We start from the raw sequence: 21,941 nt of genomic DNA on the forward strand, positions 1-21,941 counted from the left end.
GCATCTAATTCTGCAGTAATACACTCTGGCAACCAAGGCTTCAAGGTGAGGGTGGCCCTGTAAATCACGGACGTGCAGCTCAAATCTGCCTAGACGGTGAACATCAGTGGACGAAGAAGCCATCAGTCTTGAAGGAAATGGCAGCTTCGCCTCCCCTCTCCTGTGCTGCAAACATCAGCTGCGGAGCGACCCGGGGCTGCCCCCCCTGCGCCACACTCCCGGCTCCGCCCCGCCGCGGTTCTTGCGCGGCCGCAGCCCCGGATTCTCTTACCGTGTCTCCTACGGCACAGTAATACACCGCCGCGTCCTCGCGCCGGGGCCCGGAGAGCCACAGAGCGCTGGAACGGCGGTCTGTCGCCACCGACAGCCGCCCCGGCGGGGCCGACAGCGCTTTGGAGACTTTGTGACCGAGAGCGATGAATGCCGGTCCGTGGCCCGGGAACTGACGGTACCAGTATATTAATTCGGCTGATTTTATGTTGGGGTGTGAGCAGTTGATGCTGATGGCGGTGTCCTCGGTGGTCTCTGCTCGTGGCTCCTGCTGCACCTCGGCTCTGCCCACAGCCACTGCCAAGGAGAAAAGAAGAATCACTTTGCTTCAGCAGGAAATATGCAGCAGGTGTTGAGAGAAGAAGGCTCAGAGACAATGGGGATGTGTTCTTAGAACAAAGTAGGGATAGTTAATTTTTCTGAGTGGTTGGTTGGAGATGAGAAAGTATGAGGGATTTATGGAAGGACAGTCAGAATGAAGGAGATGGGAATGAGGGAAAGAGGGTGGCTGGGAGGAATGGATGGGTGGATGCAGTGATGGGTACAGAAATGGAGCAACTGAGTGAGAAAGGTAAGCTGGGAGCGAGTGACCTCATTGAGGACAGAAATGATGACTGCAGAAGGGAGGATAGAGGGGGAATAAAAAAGGAGAAGGAGCAGGAGGGCGCGTGTTGAGCCCCTGGTCTGGTGCTGCACCCACATAGCCCCCGTCCAGCACTGCACCACGCACCCCAGAGCGCCATGATCAGCCCTGCCAGATCTTCACCCCAGCACCTCCTCATCCTGACGCTCTGCAGCCCGTGCCTTGGTGCCCCCTGCCAGTCCCTGCTCCTGGCTCACACTGCAGCACCTACTCCCGCCCCCTCCCAGCTCCCAGGCTGCATACACCAGCCAGTGAGCATGCAGGCATCAGGGAGGGCAGGGGTCTAGAGGACTCATCGAGTCAGAGTGCAGATCAGGAGGGACTTTCAGAGGTCATCTACATCAGCCCTTGCTTGGAACAAATTCCATTGCGTCACTCTGCTCCAGAATGGAGACTGTAAAAACTTCTCTCACTGAATGAACTAATCTCCAATTTGTCATAAAGGAAGTATGAGAGAGGCTGTTAAGGTCCTTCTAATCACTAGGCATACACATCCCCTTCATGTTACTTGCCCGCAGTGACTGTTAACTCTTCAGAAACAAATGATTTTGTCTGTCACCTACACTAGAGTCTCAGATCAGAAGCAGCTCCACAGGGAAGGAATCAGAGCTCCCTGAAAAGTGATTGATTGCACTGAGGTCAGAGAAGGAAAGGAGGTAAGCCTTGGCTTCACTGTCTTGAAACTGAAGCTAAGCCAAGGCAGTCAAACATTCAGGAGGAGAGATGGGCTCAGGAACTTTCGCTCACCTCGGAGAGTATTTTCTGGACACCCCAGTGGGACAGCAGAAGGCTTTCAGGATGCAATATTTAATCCAGCATCTCAGCCCATAAAAGGCAGTTGCTGGGCACTAAGACAGATTCCATTGCAAAGCATAATAGTCCTTGTCAGATCAAGTCCAGGGCAGCCATCAGGTCTTTGGCATTCCCTCTGATAGACAAAAATTCTGTCCTTCCACCGAGAGCAAAGCAATATCACAGATCCTGATCCTTTCATTCAGCACCTGCAATGTCCAAGGTCTCAGCTTATTCTCTCATGATCAGGGACACCAAGAACCATGAGCTCTGCTGAGACAGCCAGTCTGAGAGGGTTCTCCTGGAAACAGTGTTAGGCTCAATGTAGTCAAAACTGAGCAACACAACACATACACCCTGGGATGCAACAGCAAGGGACAAAGAGCAAGAGGACACAGAGGTGAGCTTGAGGAGAGATGGGAAGGGAAGACCATGGGGTGCCCTCATGCATTGCAGCCCATGGCTTCTGACTGACGTTTGTTGAGCTTCTGCCTGATACTGACACTTCAAAGAGCCCCACCTGAGTGACTCATGCTGACTTCACTTACCTGCTCTGTTCCCATCCAGACCCTGAGCAGAGTCTTCTGTCTGCATGGCTGAATTTGTGCCCTAGAAATATTGGTGAAACCTTTAATCCTGGTGTTCTGAAGAAGCTTTCATTGGGAAATGTGCATAGCTCATACCAGGAAATGAAAAGGCAGCAGTGTTGGAAATCCAAGCACAGCCCATATCATTAACTGTAATGGTTTGCATCCAAGATGAGCTTGTCAGGAAATTGTTACCTATGCTGCGGGTGCCTCTGTTCCTGCAGCTATGAAGAGCAAATATAAAAGGCTGCCCAAGTCTTCACTCTCTCATTCCCTTCTTCTGCCACCTTCTCCTTCAGAATCAGGTGAGTCTGAAGCCCTTCTCCTCCTCTTCCAGAGTGAGATTTCTCTTCAATGTATAGCTTAGCTTAGATTTCCTTTGCCTGGTGCTGGGGCTTGTATTTTTCCTGACAGAGAAAAGTGGGGAGGAGTTCTACTTAGAGAGTCTGGGGCATGGCTGAGGGAGCTTTTGGTTTACGAAATTTTTAGAGAGCCTCTCTGGACCAGGCTGCTCTGTATTGGGCAATAAAAACTTTGTGACATTTTGCCAAAACTCCAGCTCCCCTTTGTGACAGGTTAATCAGGCTGCCTCTTATTTGACCTTGTGCTCTGCTTCCTCCTTTTACACTTCTACTCTCTCCCAGGTGCACCTCCAGCCCCAGGACATGTCCTGCTACAACCCCTGCCTGCCATGCCAGCCCTGTGGCCCAACCCCTCTGGCCAACAGCTGCAATGAGCCCTGTGTCAGGCAGTGCCAGAGCTCCACTGTTGCCATTGAGCCTCCTGCTGTGATTGTGACCCTGCCCGGACCCATCCTCAGCTCCTTCCCACAGAACACTGTGGTGGGCTCCTCCACCTCTGCTGCTGTTGGCAGCATCCTCAGCTGTGATGGAGTGCCCATCAACTCTGGCTGCTGTGACCTCTCTGGCATTTCCAGCCGCTACTATGGCAGAAGGTTAAGATAAAGATGCTCAAAAAGCCCCAAGGGGACACACCAATGAACTCAGAATATGGCACTGGACAGAAGATCAAGACTTTTCAGAGCTGTTTCCCATATAGCTGAGTGCCGTTGCCTTTGTTTGCCTTTTCTTGGTTTGCTTTGCTTTCCTTTAGCAGCAAGGTCCCACCAAAGCCAGCCTGGTGGGGACCATCACTCTCCTCTCCCTCTAAGGGGCAAGCAGCAGATTCTTGGCTTGTCTGGGAGGTCTATGCACTGCCAGTGGGAGTGACTTATTTCTCCTCTTTGCTCTCATTAAAGTTGTGCTGCATTCAAACCTGGCCTCCATGTAGTCCTTCCCTCTGTGGACACTCCCTGAGCTGTGAAAGGAGAAAAGTGTTGCTCTGGGATGGAAGGGGGTATAAGAAGACCCTTATCCATCCACAGAGCAATGGGTGGTTGGGGCAATGTGGTCTGTGGCCAAAGTGTTGTGGTGAAGGGAGTTCAATCCAGTGTGCAGCTGGTCACAAGTGATGTTCCAAGGGGTCTGTGCTGGGGACAGTTCTGTTTCATATTTTTAGAAACCATCTGTAGGACGGGATCCATGGCATCCTCAAGGCAGCTTGCAGATGACACAAAATTTGGCAGCTGTGTTCATCTGCCTGTAGGGCAGGAAGGCTCTGCAAAGGGATCTGAACAGGCTGGATCATTGGGAGGATGCCAACTGGATGAGGTCAAACAAGGCCAAGTTCCAGGTCATTCACCTGGGCCAAAGGAGAAGCAGCGCTGCCAGGGGAGAGCTGAGCCTTGCACAGCTCAGCCTTGCACAGACACAGCCCCTCCCTCCCCCGGGTTGTTGCACAGCCAAGGAAGCTTCCTGCACCCACAGCACAGAGGTACAAGGCGCTGTCAGAGCCCTCGACCTACTCCAGCTGCAGGAGGCTGTATTTCCTTGTGGTATTCAGCAAGGTGGTGAGACGGCCTCTGTGCTTGAAGCCAGCTGCTGCCTGAAACGAGACCAGCTGTGGAGCTTGGCCTCTCCTCTGCTGGTACCACTGCAAGCTTTCAAAAGTAGGTGTCTGGTACATGCATGTGGTCTGAAAGGTGCCTCCTTCCTGTATTGCGATTTCCCCTTCTTGCTGGGTGACCGTGATCTGACCCATGGTGCCTGGAAGAAAGTGAAGGTCAGTGTTCATGCAGGGAGAAGACATCAAATAGAAAACAAGAGGAAGTTATAGAGGACACTGAGTCCAAACAGATGAGCAGAGAGTCTGAGACATATGGATGGCTGGCAAGAGGCCTAGAGTGATCAGAAGAGGAGCTGTTTCAGTCTCATCTTTTCTTGACCATCAGTAACAGCTTCTTGAGAAAGCAGGTGTGAAACCACCCTTGTGATCTGATGGTTCCCACCATTTGCCCATCATCCAAGAGCAGTCCCTGCAGAGAACTGTGGAGGGGCGAGGGTCTCCTGGGTGTAGAAGGAATTGTGCTGACAGGCAAAGCCAATGCCTACCCAGTGGTTGCCTCAGGAAGGCTGCGAGGATGAGGTACCCGAGGTGCATGCTGAGACCAATCCTGCTGCGTGTGTGAGGGAGACTCAAGAACCCACACATCCCCAGCAAGAGCCCCGGGAGACTGTAGCTGCAGGAAATTACTCTGCAAGGGGAACAAAGAAGGAAATGGGGAGGAGGAAATGTTCTTTCTTAGCATGCTTGGATCACCTGTGCTGTGTTCCCCTCTACTCCAGCAGTGTCAGATGTTGCTTCTACAGCCAAAAGTTCTTCCCTTTGTAAAGTGAGAGGTAAAGGGGTGATTAGCTTGCCCTTGGTGACCAGCCTCTGTGACACATTCCTCTCTGTGCAACATATTAATAGAATCTTAGAACGGTTTCGGTTTGGATGGACCTTGACGATTATCTGGACCCATCTATGTAAGAAAATCTCTGCAAGTGCCACAATGTCCTGACAGTTTTCAGATCCCTCAGACTTGATTACTGAAATCACAACTCAGTATTGGCTGCCCTGAAAAGTGCAGCTTTGATATTCCCTTCCTCACTGAAACTTCTCTTCACATAGATGGAGACTCTCAGCCATAGTTCCGCTGTCCATAATTTCCTGAATGGGATTTCCATGTCACAGAAGGATTGAGGTCCCCATGTTCTAAAGGAGGTGCCTGTGTTTGATCTGATAAATAACTCTCCATCTTTCTCTGATGTTGTGTGTCTGATCTTGAGGGTCAGATCCATTTGTCCAACCACATCTCTACAGTGAAGGATTTCCCTAACAATTTTAGCCTAGGGTAGATGCTGCTTTCCCATGCTCTGCCCCAGCTACTTCTGCAGGGATGATGCCTTTGTTTTACTACTTGTAGCATCTGAAGGACCAGCACAGGCATGCAGTCTCCCACAGAAGCTTTCTTGTCTTTTCAGACGGACCTCAACACTCGGGAGGACATGGCAAATGGGACAAGTGTGGAAGAATTCATCCTTCTTGGCTTCCCAGGGACATGGCATTTCCGAGTCTCCCTTGTGGTGGTGTTTGCACTGACGTACTCCCTGACAGTCACAGGCAACACATCCATCATAGCCCTCGTGTGGATAAGAGGAACCTCCATACCCCAATGTCCTTCTTTCCTCTGTAATCTCTCCTTTCTGGAGATCTGGTACGCTACAGGTGTTGTTCCCAAAGCCATTGGAGTCATGCTGGGGACAAGTCAGAGCATCTCCTTCAGTGTCTGCATTCTCCAGTTGTTCTCTCTTCTCTCTTTAGGTTCCACTGAGTGTTTTCTTCTGTCTGCCATGGCCTATGACTGCTACTTGGCCATATGTTACCCCCTGAGATACAGCTCCCTCATGAACAGTGTCCTCTCTGCTTGGCTGGTGCTCAGCTCCTGGCTGGGAGGTTTTCTGGCCATCTCACCGCTGGCCTTTCTGACAGCCAGGCTGACATTCTGTGGGCCAGATGTCATCAGTCATTCCATCTGTGATATAGATTCTTGCCTTGCTCTCTCCTGCAGTGACACGTGGCCTGTGGAGCTGGCAACCTTCCTTATCTCCGTAATTGTTGTGGTAGCCACCTGTGTGGTCACTCTGGTCTCCTACATATGCACCATCTCTTCCATTCTGAGAATCCAATCAGCCCATGGCCGGAAAAAAGCCTTTTCCACTTGCCCTGCCCACCTGAGTGTTGTCACAATCTGGTATGGCTCTGCCATATTCCTGTATGTCAAACCATCAACCCAGAACTCCCTGGATCTGAACAAACTTGTGAATACCTTTAACACAGTTGTAACTCCTTTGTTGAACCCCTTCATCTCCACACTCAGGAATACAGAAGTGAAGCAAGCTCTGAGGAGGTTTTTCCAGGAAAAGTGGAATTTCAAAGGGCCTCATTGAGAAGAAGCAGTCTCATCCCTTCCCTGCCATGACTTCTACCCTGCAGCAGTTCCTCTGCAAAGTATAAGTGCATCTGGCCACCACAAGTATGAAAAGTCAATACTTCCACAGTGAATTCATCTCACTCACAGACATCTTATCCTGATCTGAATCTTGACTCTGATGCTCCATCTCTTCACTCCTGGGTAAATTCAGAACACCCTATACTGCTCTGAAGAACAGGGTATAGAAGAAATCACAATCCTTATCCAGAAACTGTTAGATCCTCCTCAGTCCCCTGAAAAAATCCCACAACTGTCTCATTGCTTTAGGAAATGGACACTTGTTTCTTCATCTAGCCTGAAGTTTCTGTAATGTCTCATTCTGGTGGATGTTCCATTGAATCATGCTCTGGTTCAAGATAAAAAATGACATTGTCGAGTGTCTCTAACTACAGCCATTATCCCTTGCATAAGACAGTGAAAAAAAATCTCTCCCCTTGATTCTCTCCGGTATCTGAACTGACTCTTAAATTTTTAATTAAAAATATTAAAATTTCTATCTTTCATGCTAGATCTGTTAGTCCATTTCCACTTCTAAAGGCACATCAATTTACACCAGTCCATTGGTTCACTCATCTTGGGGCTTTGTTGTGGAAACACATTAAAAGGGCTGGCAAAGTCCCCAGGCTGCAGAGCTGTGAAAGGCTGGCTGGCTAGCCAGGCTCTCTTTGCACTCATGAGGAAGACATTAGCACTTCCAAAGGGCACTTGCTTTTCTCCTTCACAAGATTTTCGCTTTAGAACAGATGAATCACCTTCTCAAAGCTCTTCTTTCTGCACAATGACAGTGAAGGGACTCCATGTGACCACTCCATAAGGAAGAATCCTCAATATGGCAGATGTCCCTTTGTGAACAATATAGGATTTATTTCACCTGAGTGTAGAGCTCTCCAACCATAATGACTGAGTTCAGATTGAACACCTACTCCTCCCTTCTAAAACTAATGGTATTTCTGAGGTGATTCATCAACCTCCTGAACCCACCTGTCCTGGGGACTCAGCTCTTAGACCAGCAGCCAGGCCCAGGCACCAGTGCCCAATGACAGACTGATGCCCACCCTTGTCAGCTGTGCTCTCCTTCTCAGTGGTATTTGGGAAAACCCCTGGGAGAGCACGTTGAGGCTGGAGAAAGAACCTGAGCCTGGATCTATCATCAGGTAACCATCACTGCTTTTCAGTCATGCTAAGAGCTGATGCTGATTTGGAAGGACAGCTGTGTCTGTGGTGTGCTGGAGCACTCTGCAGCCCTGGAAAGCAATGAAAAGCAGGAGCTGATGTCCAAGCTACTCTACAAATAGTCGAGTGAGAGACACTGAGCGCTCTTGTCAGTTCCTCATCAACTCTGCCTTGAGTCCTCTCTGATAAGTAGGGTCATGCAAAGCCTCCAGCATGGCTGCCTGAGCAGACCTGTGTCAATCTAGAAAGGCAGACAGCCCTGAAACAGCAGTGAGACAAGAGGTAAGACACACGTAAAGTAGATGCTTCACGAGCAACAGTCTCAAATTCACAGGATGGGATCCAGCTGGAAACCCAGAACCTTCCAGCTCAGCTTCCATGTGAAGTGGTGGTGGGTGTTCACCTGAGACTGGGTCTCCAGAACCATTCCTGTTGCCTGTGAGAGGGCAAGTCAGTAAGTACAGGAATGTTATGAACAAAGAATCTTGTCCAGTGTCTGGCTGATGGGTCTTTTTCCTGTTCTGGCATCCAGATGAGGGGCAAGGAAGGGCTCTCCCCTCCTTGGGCTACTACAACCATGTAGCAAAATGGTAGATGCAGTTGTGCCTCCTACCAAAAACCTCCTCCTCCAGCTGTGTCCATCAGTAGAGGCACAGAGAAAGAGAACAAGGCGACAATGTGCTTACAAGTGCTCACATGAAAAAAACATGCATTGGAACACCAAGAACCATGGACTCTAATGAGGGCTGTCTTTAAGAGAGCATGGCATGTTCTGAATCATGGAAGCTCGTGGCATCCAGTTGAAGATTGCTAGAGATTCTCCCTGACAGTGCGATTTCAAACAGCCCTATCAGAGTGACCCAGGCTGACATCTCTTGCTTAATCTGGATGCGTAAAGCATTTGAGTTGATTCTTCTGCATGCACTACTGCATTCCTGCTCTGGAAATCCTGGGGCCTTTCATCTGTGTCCTCAGAAGGAGCCCTTCATAGGAGAATGGGCATGGCCCAAACCTGGAAATGAAAAGGCAGCAGTGCTGGAAACCCAAACACAGCCCATATCATTAGCTGTAATGGTTTGCATCCAAGATGAGCTTGTCAGGAAATTGATACCTCTGCCAAGGGTGCCTCTGGTCCTGCAGCAGTGAAGGGCAGGTATAAAAGGCAGCCCAAATCCTGGCTCTCTCACTGCCTTCTCTTGGATCCTTCTCCTTGGGAACCAGGTGAGTCTGAATCCCTTTCTAACACTCTTCCTAAGCAAGATCTCTCTTTGACTGACCTCTCAGCTGATACAGCCTCTTTCCTGTAGTGGATATTTGATCTCCTTGTCATGATAGAGACAAGTGAGAAGAAGGTCTCTTAAGGAGGTGGGACATGGTGAGGGGGAGTTTGAGTTATGACTTAGGCAAGAATCTCTCTGGGCCAGGTTGCTCTTCATTGGATCATGAAGACTGTGTGGACTGCAGCTAAGCCTTCAAGTCCCCATTCATTTTTTGCCTGGGCTCATTGAGTGTAACCAGACTGCTCTGCTTCCTCCTTTCCCTCTCTCCCAGGTGCACCTCCAGCCCCAGGACATGTCCTGCTACAACCCCTGCCTGCCATGCCGACCCTGTGGCCCAACCCCTCTGGCCAACAGCTGCAATGAGCCCTGTGTCAGGCAGTGCCAGAGCTCCACTGTTGCCATTGAGCCTCCTGCTGTGATTGTGACCCTGCCCGGACCCATCCTCAGCTCCTTCCCACAGAACACTGTGGTGGGCTCCTCCACCTCTGCTGCTGTTGGCAGCATCCTCAGCTGTGATGGAGTGCCCATCAACTCTGGCTGCTGTGACCTCTCTGGCATTTCCAGCCGCTACTATGGCAGAAGGTTAAGATAAAGATGCTCAAAAAGCCCCAAGGGGACACACCAATGAACTCAGAATATGGCACTGGACAGAAGATCAAGACTTTTCAGAGCTGTTTCCCATATAGCTGAGTGCCGTTGCCTTTGTTTGCCTTTTCTTGGTTTGCTTTGCTTTCCTTTAGCAGCAAGGTCCCACCAAAGCCAGCCTGGTGGGGACCATCACTCTCCTCTCCCTCTAAGGGGCAAGCAGCAGAATTTTGGCTTGTCTGTGCTCTGTTGTCTGCCAGTAGGAGTGACTTATTTCCCCTCTTTGCTCTCATTAAAGTTGTGCTGCATTCAAACCTGGCCTCCATGTGGTCCTTCCCTCTGTGGACACTCCCTGAGCTGTGAAAGGAGAAAGGTGTTGCTCTGGGATGGAAGGGGATACAAGAAGACCCTTATCCATCCACAGAGCAATGGGTGGTTGGGGCAATGTGGTCTGTGGCCAAAGTGTTGTGGTGAAGGGAGTTCAATCCAGTGTGCAGCTGGTCACAAATGATGTTCCCAATGGGTTTGTACTGGGGATGGTTCTGTTTTGTATCAATGAGTAATCTGGAAGAGGTTATCAAGGGCACCCTTAGTCTTGCAGATGACACCAAATTTGGAAAGTCTGTTTATGTGTCTGAAGGGTAGGAAAGCTCTGCAGAGGCATCTGGAAAGGGTGGATAAACGAATTGAGATGAATTGTATGATGTTCCAAGGTCCTTCACTTGGATGCACAGGGGAAGCATCACTGAGAAGTGGAAACTTGAAGGACCCTCCCCCCCAGCTCAGTCTCGCACACACACAGTCTCTCCCTCCCCAGGACTGTTGCACAGCCATGGAAGCTCCCTGCACCAGTGTGGCAAGATGTCTAGGAAGGTTTTGAGTGCCTCCAAAAATTGAGACTCCACAGCCTCTCTGGTCATTCCCTTCCAGGACTTCCTATCCCTCACGGAGAAAAAGTGGTTCCTGGTGCTCAGACAGAATTTTCTCCATTTCAGTGTGTGCTCATTTCCTCTTGTCCTGTCACTGGACACCATGGAGAACAGCACAGCTCTACATTCTTCCCACCCTTTTTTCAGAGATTTGTACAAATTGATGAGAACACCTCTGAGACTTCTTGGTCCTGAAGAGTCCCAGTTCTCTCAGCCCACCACCATGTGAGAGTTGCTCCATCTCTTCATCATCCATAGTGGCCCTTCACCTGACTGTCTCCAGCTTGTCTGGGGCATACATTTCCCTGGTGAAAACACACACAGTTACCTACTCAAGCCCGAAGAACACCCACATTTGTTCATCCCTCAAATATCATTGCAGGCCCCATCCTATCTAATAGCACAGCCAGGATCCTCAACCCTCTCACCCAGAATTTGGGTTTCCTCATTCTCTCTGACTATGCCAGCCTGATTTTTCCAAGCATACAGATGTGTGTAATGACCCACTCATCTCACAATTCCCCCACACTCTGGGATCCTTCAAACTTTGCTGTGGTTTGGCAATGTCATCCTGTGACATGTTTTTCCTTCTCCAGTTGCTGGCACCCAGACCTTGCTTACACCCCAGTCCCTTCAGCTGCTGGCACAAACACCATCATACCCTATGACCAGAGGTCCTTTCTCCAATTGCTGGCAGTTAGGCCTTGCAGCACTGTCCTGGTTTGGGCCAGGACAGAGCTAATTTTCTTTCTTGTAATTTTGCTTTCAACTAAGTCTTTTGTAAGTAGCTGCACTTGCTGAAATGAACAGTTAAGTTTCTCAGTCAGCATCTGCTTCTAGGACTGATAATGTTCAATGTTAATAGTTACTGATAGAGACTGGTATGCAGACCCAAAGACACTGCTCAGTTCTGAGGAACATCTTGGACTCCAAAAAGAGAAAACGAGTAAGGAGGTCACACCTGCAACCCTGCTTTAGGGATGTAACAGGCAAAACCAGACAAACTCAACTTGGGAAGAAAAATAGCTCAATCTACTTATATTTTATGCTCCCACCACTCGCTTCTTCTCTGACCTTGGTGTATTTATCTGGCATTTCTCTCTCACTTTATCCTCTACTCTGCTCTGTGGGTCCTTTTCTTACGTTTCTGCAGTTAAACTTTCCCTTTCTCGAGTATGCTACTGGCAGAGGTGCATCCATCTTCCCGTATCTGCTGGGCCTTGGGCACAGGCAGGGCAGGGATTGGAACAGGGGGAGATTCCAGCAGCTTTTCACAGGAACCAGCGCTTTGCCCCCCGACTTCCAAAAGATCACGCGCTAACCCAAAACACGTCGTCAGCAATGGCCATTGCGTGGGTGAGGAGCGAAGGCTTCCCGGCTGCCCGTGGGCAGGAAACTCTCTGCTGGACGCCCCCCTGTGCAGAGCAGCAACCGCTCCTTCCCGGGCATGGCCGAACACCGACAGCGCCCCGGGCCCATTCCTGCCCGCTGGGGGGGGCGTTGCCAGTGTGATGGGGGATTTATGTCTGCGTACCGAGAGGGTTCATGGTGCTGATGCCGGTGTCGGTGCGGATGGGGCGGGGGAACCCCCCGGGGCACGGGGCTGAGCGGAGCGGCAGCGCCCCCCCCCGCGCCACACTCAGGACCCCGCCCGCCGCGGTTCCGTCTCTCCCGCAGCTCTGGATGCTCTCCCCGTGTCTCCCAGGTCGCAGTTTTGGGTATCCAGAGAGACCGTATCCTAAGGAAAACACCATCTGCAAGGAGTCAGCGGTCTTGGGCAAGACACATCTGCCCCAAAACAGTGACCCAAGCTGACATCAGTGGCCTTTACTGGACTCTTACAACATGTGAGGTGAATCCCCTGCTCACACAGATTTTTTTTTTTTTTTTTTTCTCCAGAAATGTTTAGGCCTCTTATCCTGTCCTGCAAAAGATGCCTCCACTGAAGAATGTGTTGGGGCATAATGCAGGAAGTGAAAAGACAGCAATTCAGGAAGCCAAAACAACCAGCATTAGCTGGGATGTTTACATTCAAGATGAACTTGTCAGAAAATAACCATGTCTCCAAGGGATGCTTCTGGAAGCCTAAGGCAGGAAAGATCCATGATAAAAGGCAGCCCAGCTCCTCACTCTCTCACCCACTTCTCTTGCCTCCTTTCCTTGGGAAGCAGGTGAAGCCCCTTCTTCTTCTCTGCTTTCTCTAAATGAGATCTTACCCCAATGGACCTCTCATTTGACACCCTCTTTGTTCTGTGCCAGATCTTGGGGCTCCTTGTCACCAACAGGCACAAATAGGGAGAATGATGTTTATGGATGGAGGCTGGAAATGTACTGGGTTGTTTTCTGGGCTATGAATGAGGCATTAGCTGAATAAAACCTTGTGGCTCTTTCTGGCAGAATGATGACAAGAAGTCTTCATATACTAGAGGTCCACCTCTAGTCTTGCATGTGCATGTTCTTTGCCTTCCTCATTAGGAGGTGTGGTAACATGCTCCTTCTCACACATCCTCCATGTTATGCTCTCTCCCAGGTGCACCTCGCGCATCCAAGACATGTCTTGCTACAATCACTATCAGCCCTGCTGCCAGCCCCGTGGCCAAACTCCTCAGGGACAACAGCTGCAATGAGCCGTGTGTCAGGCAGTGCCAGGACTCCACCATTGTCATTGAGCCCCCCCCCGTGGTGGTGACCCTACCGGGACCCATCCTCAGCTCCTTCCCACAGAACACCGTGGTGGGTTTCTCCACCTCTGCTGCTGTTGGCAGCATCCTCAGCTCTCAGGGAGTGCCCATCAGCTCTGGGGGCTTTGGCCTCTCCTGCATTACCAGCCTCTACTGTCTCAATAGATGCCTCCCCTGCTAAAGGTGCTTATAAGAACTTTGAAAAAGGACCCCCATGAACTCAGAACATGTTGTTTAACAACATACTGCATGCTGTTGATTCAGGAGCAGTTGGTCATCTCTGGCTTTCCCTGAAAGGGTCACTCTGGTCTACTTGAGAGCATGGCTGATATCCACTACTCCTGTCTTCCACTCTATCTTTGCATCTATTTATATTTTTTTCTTGTACTTCCCTAAAATCTGTTTTGGGGACTCCAGAAACCAGCGAAGGGTGACCTAATGCCCTGTCTCCCTTTGGCAGGCAAGTCTACAGGTATCCTGTGGGAATTCTGGCACAGGAAAAGAGGAACTGCTTCCTGACTGCTCCTGCTCTTTCTCAAGCTCTGAGTGACCTCCTTTCCCTCTTTACACTCATTAAAATATTGATGCAACCTCCCTGTGTCCCTCAGGTGATTTTTCCATCTGCATACTGACTGCTGAGGGATAATCCCATTGCTCTGAGTGGAAATCAGGTGGGGGTTCAGGGGGAGGTTTCAGCACTATTAGAGGCATTGGAAGGTAGGACATAGTGCATCAAGTCATCTTCCAGGCACTGGAAGCTGAGGAAGACACCCTTAGTTACTCATCAGCCAGTGGCCATCAGTCCCTGCCTTGCTCCACCTTTGCTCAGAAATACCCCCTTGTCTGTTGAGCATGTTGTGTGACCAGGAACCCTCATCACTGCTGTCCTCCACAGAGGTTTTGTGTTCACAAAGTTCACAAGTTGCCATTCGTATCAGCTACAGCAGGCTCAACTTCACTCACAATTTTCTGTTTCTCCTCCATCGCAGCTGAACCCAGTGGATGGTGAGTGGACATTGTGGTCAGTTCACCACGTGTTGTCTCTGCTGCACCTTCCTCCTCACAGTCTTCCCCAGCTCCTCTGTGTGGTCTCTCTCACAGAAGGCAGACCTTCACAAACTTCTCCGATGTGAGTCCTTCCCACAGGCTTCTCTATGAAGTGTTTCAGGATGTGTCCTTTATATGTAATGCAGTCCTTCAGGAACAGACCTCTCCAGCATGGGTCCCTCACAAGACCACAGGTCTTACCAGAAATCTTTCTCCAGTGTGGGCTCCTCTTTAAAAGGTCACAGGTCCTACCAGGTACCCGCTCCATCAGGAGATTTTCCATAGGGCCACAGACTCCTGTAGGCTCATCCACCTGCTCTGCTGTGCGGTCCTACAAAGGCTGCAGATGGATGTCATCTCCGTAGTCTACAAGTGTACAGTCTACCTTGACGTGGTCTTCACCAGAGTCTGTAGATAGCACTCTGCTCTGGCACTTGGGGTGCCACCTCCCGCTCCTCCCTCACTGCCTTTGGTGTCTAAATTTTTATTTCTCTCACATAATCTCACTCCTTTCCTGCAGCTGCTCTTCCATAGCAGTTTTTCCCCCTGTCTTAAAAAATTTGTCACAGAGGCTCTGCCACCTTCGTTGATGGGCTTGACCACTCCAGCACTCAGAGTTCCTTGCACTCCTCCGGCATTGGTTCTGTCAAATGTGAAGGAAGCTTCAAGCATCCATACAAAACCAGTACATAAGGTGAAAAGAGGACTGAGCCAGACTCTTCTTGGAGGTGCATAATGACAAAACCACAGGCAATAGGCACATGGTAAAACACAGGAGGCCCTCTCTGGTTCAGCAGGAAACGGTTTTTAACTGGGGATGGTGACTGAGCATTGCCACGGGTTGCCCAGAGAGGTGGATTTTTCCTCCTTGGAGATATTCAAAAGACATTTGGGCAGCTTTATAAAGAAGAGAATTGAAACTCAGAAATGCAGCCCACCTGCCTGGGAAGCTGAGAACCAGTGAACATGGGAGCAAGTTGGAAGAGTGGGAGGGAGGGAGAGAAGGGGGGAAGAGAAAGAAAAGGAAGAAAGGAAAGAGAAAGACGCAGCAAATCTTCATGCAAAAAAACCCTTGACCAGCCAAGGATAGTGGGGCTGGTAGTGGCTGTGGACCTTCCTGTCAATTTGGCCACTGGCAACCCCACCAGCGTGCCCCAGGCCAACATCACTTGTCTGTACTGCATCCATTCAGAACTTGAGCTGAGGCTTCTGCTGACAGTGACACATTCCTGCCCTGGAAATCCTGGGGCCTCTCAGAAGAAGCCTTTGCTAGGGAATGGGTATAGCATTAGCCAGGAAATGAAAAGGTAGAATTGGGAAAACAACCACTGAGGCCATATCATTACCTGGGATATTTTCCATCCCTCATGAGCACCTTAGAAAATTGCCACTTCCTCTGGGAGTGAAGCTACCTCTGGGCATGGGACAGGTCAGGGCCACCATAAAAGCCAGCACAACTCTTTATTATCCAAGCCATTTCTCTCACCTCCTTCTTCTTGGGAACCAGGTGAGTGTGAAGGTCTTTCCCCATGACCTTTTCTGGTCATACAGATGTCTGGTACTCCAACTTATACTAGGTCATAGAGCTACCTGTCATGAGGGTTTGAAGATGGGTGAAGATTTCAGTCAGAGAGTGATGTGTCTGAGTGAGCTCTTAGTTGAAGAAATAGGCAGCAGCCTCATTGGGCCTGGTGACACTTTGCAGTCCTGTGCTAGGATGAGGCCAAGGAATCCTTTTTCTTCAGTGACCACTTTCTGTCTCCCAGCTCAGCAGGTGCCTCTGGAATACTCATGGTAGGACAGTGGTCTTGTGGTAGACTATTCCTCACATGACCCTGTGCTCCGGTTTCTCTTTACTCTGTCCCCAGCTGCACCTCCATCCCAGGACATGTCCTGCTACAACCCGTGCCAGCCCTGCTGCCAGCCCTGTGGCCCAACCCCTCTGGCCAGCAGCTGCAATGAGCCCTGTGTCAGGCAGTGCCAGAGCTCCACCATTGTCATTGAGCCCTCCCCCGTGGTGGTGACCCTGCCCGGACCCATCCTCAGCTCCTTCCCACAGAACACCGTGGTGGGCTCCTCCACCTCTGCTGCTGTTGGCAGCATCCTCAGCTGTGATGGAGTGCCCATCAGCTCTGGTGGTCTTGACCTCTCCTGCATTTCTAGCCGCTACTGTGGCAGAAGGTGCTCCCCTTGCTAGAGCCTCTGGTGACAGACCAGATAAGAACCCCCAGAATCAGAAGGTGATTCTGGAGAACAGAGCTCTCGATCATGGTTTTCAGAGAGACTGAGCATCCAGTGCTGCCCTCCTAAAGCAGAGGCAGCTGAAAGCATGGATGAAGTTGAACTTTCTTGCTTTAATTTCTCTCCCATCTCTTTCTTATCTTCTCTTATTTTTAACTCTCAAAGCTCACCTGGGGTGTCTCCTGATCACTCTCTGTCTGTGGGTAAATGGATATCCTGTGTGTTCTCTGCTGTGACTGAAAAGGAACTCGTTTTTCTCTTCAGAACCATTAAAGTTTTCTGCATCCCAGCCTCTGCCTCCCTGTAATCCTTTTCTTTGTGGATATTTTTTTCTGTTTCCAAGGAGAAAGGCACTGCCCGGGGTTGCAGGGGTGAGGTGAGGGTACAAGGGGACCTGTCCTCATTCGCAGAGGAAAGCAAGGGTGGGATACAGGGCAATGGGTCTCTTCCAGTCCCTGACTCTTGGGGATGATGAAGACATACTGAGCTTCTCCACAGCCAAAGGTGGTCAGGCCCTGCATTCTTACACATTTGCTTAAACACGGCTCCTTGGCCTTAGAGATGCCCCACAGATGTATGTGTGTGGGGGGCAACCACTGCTATCCCCCAGAGAGGAGACTGATGCTGCTGGAGGTTCAGAGAGATAAGCAGCTGACAAGCCTGTACAGAAGGCAGTTCTTCATGGTTTGGATAACTTTGTGGTGGGAAAAGTGGCTGTCAGAAGTATCCCCAAAGGATGCAGGGCTATGGATAGAGTGAGAAGATGCCTTTAAAACAGCCCAAGATGTTCTCTTTCTGTGCGTGACAAGCCCTCAGGACCTATTGTGGGGAGTGGTGTAGAAACATCCTTGTAAGCCCTTCAATAAAATAAAAGGTCTGCCTGATGAAGGAGTGCCTGACACCTATGAAAATGAGAGCCTGCATATGGCTTAAGGGCTGCACATGGAGACAGTGATAGAGATTGAGGTGGAAGGAGTAGAGGGGAGGGAGGTCCACTTCAGTTGTTCAATCCTGATATGTCTCAACCACACTTACTCATCCTTACTAAATATTTATGTAAGCAAAAAAATGTGTATAAAAGGAGAAGGGGGGATGTTGGACTTTGGGAACCTTGGTGACAGCAACCCTCCCCCTTTGGCTGGGCCAAGACTGGATCCAGGACTGGTGATTTTCTGTTATCTATCTAACTTTTCTTCCCCTATTCTCTCTTTCACTGTCTCTGCCCCAGACGTTACACAGATGTGCAGAACTAGGGTAACTCACAGGTTTATTTTGAAGTCACAGTGCCCAAGCCCCCACAGGGCTTGTCATAGAGTAATGGAATCTCAGAATCACAGAACCATGGAATATTTTGGCTTGGAAGAGACCTTGAAAGATGACCAACACACCTGACATACTCTCAGCTGTCACCAGATCACATTGCTCAAAGATCCATCCAACCTGGCCTTGAAAGACTCTGATGATTGGGCATCAACAATTTTTTTTGACAGTTTCTTCCAGTGTCTCACCATAAGACATTTCTTGCTTATGTCCATCCTAAATCTGCCCTCTCAGTTTCAAACCATTACCCCTTCTCCTGTCACTATAAGCCTTGATAAAATGTCTTTATCTTTTTTTAAGACCATTGAATTAATATTTCTTTGGCTGTTGAAGAGAGGGTATTTATCCTCAGGACACTTCATCAGGCCAGCTTCCTCTCTGGTGTCCCAGCCCCAGCATTTGGAGCTGCAGGGAGTCTGAATCACCCCAGACATACAAGCCTTTCTTGCCCCGTGAGCATGCTGGGGCAGGACCTCTCCCTGCACTGAAGATGGAACTGGTCCCAGACCTCAACAACCAGCCTCCAGCAATCATCAGGGAATCAAATCATCAAAGAATCACAGAATCACAATTACAGAATTACCTTGTTTGGGAAAGACCTTCAAGATGATCAGGACAGTAACACTAAGAGTGACAAGTCCTTAATTAAGCCGTATCCCTAAGTACTATGACTATATGACTCTTAAATAGCTCCAGGGATGGTAACTCTTCCACTGCACTGGGCAGCCTGTTCCATTGTCTGATAATCATTTAAGTGAAGAAATTCCTTCTAATATCCTTTCTGATATCTAATGTCCACTGTGCACAGCCCTTATCCCAAAGAAGTTTATACTGGACATGACTATGGGAGAGCAGCTGGCTTTGGGGTACAAGTTTACAAATCTAATGTCCCTTTTCTCCTTGGTGTTCAAGGGTGACAGACCTTGTCATGTTCTTCTGAACATGACTAGAGGGAGCACCTGCCTTTGGGGTATGTGGTCTCAAATTCCTCCCTCCTCGACAAGTTTCCCAGATTAAGTTTCCAGTGTGAAGTATGAAAGTCCTTGCCATCTCAACTCTTTGGCTTTCCTATGCAAGCAAGAGCTTTTGTCTTTCCCCTCACAGCACAGAGATATCAGCCTTCATGGTCTCAGCCCTTGCCTGGCTCAGCACCAGGATGATGAACTGCACAATTGCATTCGGTGTTAACATGGACATGAGAGAAGCCTGTGTCCCACTCCTGACACCACCAACACTGCACTGGAAGCAGATCCACTCTGGGATAGCCAGCACATGGTCAGCAGGATTCCTCAGCCTTTCTCCTCACCCATAAAGCAGTTCCCATCCTTTTGAGATCTCTGTTGTTGGAGTAAGCAGCTGTGTCCTGGCCTGGAGAGGCAGGGAGAGGCGACTGCCAGACATGCTGAGCCCCTGCCAAGAGTGTTCCATGAAATTAAACTAAGGATCCAAACTGGAGTGAAATCACACTTGTTGCAGCCTGAAATCATCATCAGCAGAAGAGTTTGAGCTTAGGAGGGTCAGAAAAAGGAGGGCTCAGGAGGCAGGGGCTGCATTTCAGTGCCTCTTCCCTGGACAGATATCTAGCAGGATGCTGCCACCACCACTCAGGTGCAATCAGGATCCTTTCAGCCCTGGGAACCTGCTGCTCTGTGGTGCTCATGGAGGGAGCAGTGGAGAGTGTCCCTGCCATGAGCAGCACATTCCCTCATGATCAGGGACACACACGGACACTCTCACACAGGCTCATTCACACCAGCATGGAATACTCCACAAATCTGTGCTCCCATGTGCATCCACAAAAACCTGGATGCTTACAGGTACACACAGGAATACCATGAACCATGGACTCAGGCCACAAGGAGCCAGGCAGCACTAGTAAGTGCTGTGACTTTATAATTGTGCTAGACTGAAACATACAGGGGGCTTCCAGAGCTGGGGAAGTATGTGGGAAAGCAAGGAGACCCAAAAGGAGCTGGGAATCAGCACCTATCGTAGGGAGAACCTTGAGGCTGATGTGGTTGGGGGCATGCTAGGGCAACTGTGGGAAATTTAAATGTGGCAGTACCACACAGCTTAATTCAGACCATGGGGAGCAAGGCAGTGGCACCAGTAAGTGTTGTGCCTTTAAAAATGTGATAGATTAAGATGGACAGGGGAGCTCAGGATTATTCCAGCCATGTAACAACCTCTTCCATAAGGAGGAGAGAAGAATTTTAGTTGTTGGAGACTCACTCCCAAAGGGAACAGGGGGACCAATAAGTCAGGTTGAGCCTTATCATAGGCAATTCTGTAGTCTGGCTGGAGTTTGAATCAGGGTTATCACTAGGAAACTCCCCAGCCTGGTACAATCATAAGTCTGTTCCCCACTACTGATCTTCAGGAGAGGTGGGGAGGAAGCTGCATGCCATTGTCTGAGAGCAATGATGAGAGATTTCAAGGCCTTGGGACAGTTGGTGAAAGAGTCTGGGGTGCAATTTATTTTCTCTCCCCTACTTCCAGATTTGGGTGTTGACATGGGATGCAATAGAAAGTTCGAGTCTGTAAATACCTCTCTCAGAAACTGGTGCTATAGCAGGGCTTTGGGTTCTTTGATCATAGCTGGTTTTATAAGACACCAGACCTGGTGGTGATACATGGGAAAGACTTATCTTCCAGGGGGAAAAGGTTTCTGGAATGCAAATTAGCAGTGCTCATTCATAGAGCTTCAAACTAGAATCGAAGGAGGGTAGGCATTGTAGCTGTGTTTGCAACAGTGGAGCAATGTTCTGGTGTTAATGAAGACCAGAAGGCTTCCCACCCCCCTAGGGTTGAATCTGTGCTCAGCTTGCTCCTTAAGATGCCTGTACACCAATGCACAGCATGGGTGATAAATAAGAGGAGTTTTAAAGGTATGTGCAGTCAAAGGGTTATGATCTATTTCCAAAGACATGGTGGGACAGCTCACATGAATGGAATATGATCATGGGTGGTTATGTCCTTTTTAGGAAAGACAGGTCATCAAGACGAGGTGGTGGAGTTGCTCTTCACATGGGAGAGCTCTTAGAATGTTTTGAGTTCTGACCAGGGGTGGATGAGGATTGAGTTGAGACTTTGTGGGTGCAAATTCTGGGCCAGGCTAGCATGGGTGATACTGCTGTGTGTGTCTAGGATACATCAAGGGGAGTGTGGCCAACAGATCAAAAGAGGTGATTCTCCCCCTTTACTCCATATTTCTGACACCCCATTTTGAATACTAAATTCAGTTTTGGTGTCCCCACTGTAAGAAGGATATAGACCTGTTGGAACAAGTCCAGAGGAGGGACACAAAGATGATCCAGGTAGCTGGAGCACCTCTGCTACAAGAAAAGGCTGAAGGAGCTCGGATCATTCATCCTGAAGAAAAGACCCTGGAAGGACCTAAGAGCTGCCTTCCAGTTCCTGAAGGGAAACTACAGGAAGGCTAGAGAGACTTTTCATAAGAATGTCCAGTGCCAGGACAAAGGGAAGTGGATTTAAACTGAAAGAGACTAGATTTAGACTGGATCTTAGGAAGAAGTTCTTTACTAAGAGAGTGGTGAGCTTCTGGAACAGATTACCCAGAGAAGCTGTGGCTGCCCCCTTCCTGGAAGTGTTCAAGGCCAGCTTGAGTGAGGCCTTGAGCAAGCTGGGCTGGATGAGAGGTGACCCTGCCCATGGCAAGGAGGTTGGAGTAGTGATCTATAAGGTGCCTTCCAACCTCAGCCATTCTGTGATTCTATGATTCTATTACAGGCCACCTGATCAGGATGAGGATGTAGATGAGGCCTTCTACAGGCAGCTGAAAGCAGCCTCACAATTCCAGGCTGCAGTTCTCATGGGGGATTTTAACTACTCTGATAGTTACTGGAAGGCCCACTAAGCCAGCCATTCACAGTCCAGGAGGTTTCTCCAGTGCATTGTTGATCACTTGTTGATACAAATGGTAGATGAGCCAACTAGGAGTGGAATGTTACTGGATCTTACACTCACCAACAAGGAGATACTGATTGAAGCGATGAAA

At 49.5% G+C, this 21,941-nt stretch overlaps 3 protein-coding genes across 3 annotated transcripts in view; all 3 read left to right on the plus strand.

Moving 5' to 3' along the window:
• Nucleotides 1-452: 452 nt before the first annotated feature.
• Nucleotides 453-3,566, plus strand: LOC139788449 (feather keratin Cos2-3-like). The gene is made up of 2 exons (XM_071728407.1): nucleotides 453-619; nucleotides 2,937-3,566. Exons 1-2 carry the CDS (start codon nucleotides 611-613, stop codon nucleotides 3,255-3,257), a joined length of 330 nt encoding a protein of 109 aa, XP_071584508.1. The 5' UTR covers nucleotides 453-610; the 3' UTR covers nucleotides 3,258-3,566.
• A 2,029-nt stretch (nucleotides 3,567-5,595) lies between these two features.
• LOC139788336 (olfactory receptor 6F1-like) lies at nucleotides 5,596-6,623 on the plus strand. Its single transcript, XM_071728243.1, has one exon. It carries the CDS (start codon nucleotides 5,622-5,624, stop codon nucleotides 6,621-6,623), a length of 1,002 nt encoding a protein of 333 aa, XP_071584344.1. The 5' UTR covers nucleotides 5,596-5,621.
• A 9,627-nt stretch (nucleotides 6,624-16,250) lies between these two features.
• The window catches only part of LOC139788444 (feather keratin Cos1-1/Cos1-3/Cos2-1-like), a 42,274-nt gene continuing 36,583 nt past the window's right edge, over nucleotides 16,251-21,941 (plus strand). Inside the window, exon 1 of the mRNA XM_071728398.1 lies at nucleotides 16,251-16,602. Coding sequence (XP_071584499.1) covers nucleotides 16,251-16,559 — 309 coding nt within the window. The 3' untranslated portion in view covers nucleotides 16,560-16,602. The remainder of the gene's footprint in view (nucleotides 16,603-21,941) is intronic.

Source organism: Heliangelus exortis, chromosome 29, assembly GCF_036169615.1.
Source record: "Heliangelus exortis chromosome 29, bHelExo1.hap1, whole genome shotgun sequence".
In the NCBI taxonomy this organism is placed as follows: Eukaryota; Metazoa; Chordata; class Aves; order Apodiformes; family Trochilidae; genus Heliangelus; species Heliangelus exortis.

Excerpts from the sequence above, each read along its gene's own strand:
- LOC139788336 (XM_071728243.1), top strand. The coding sequence starts at position 5,622 with ATGCAGTCTCCCACAGAAGCTTTCTTGTCTTTTCAGACGGACCTCAAC.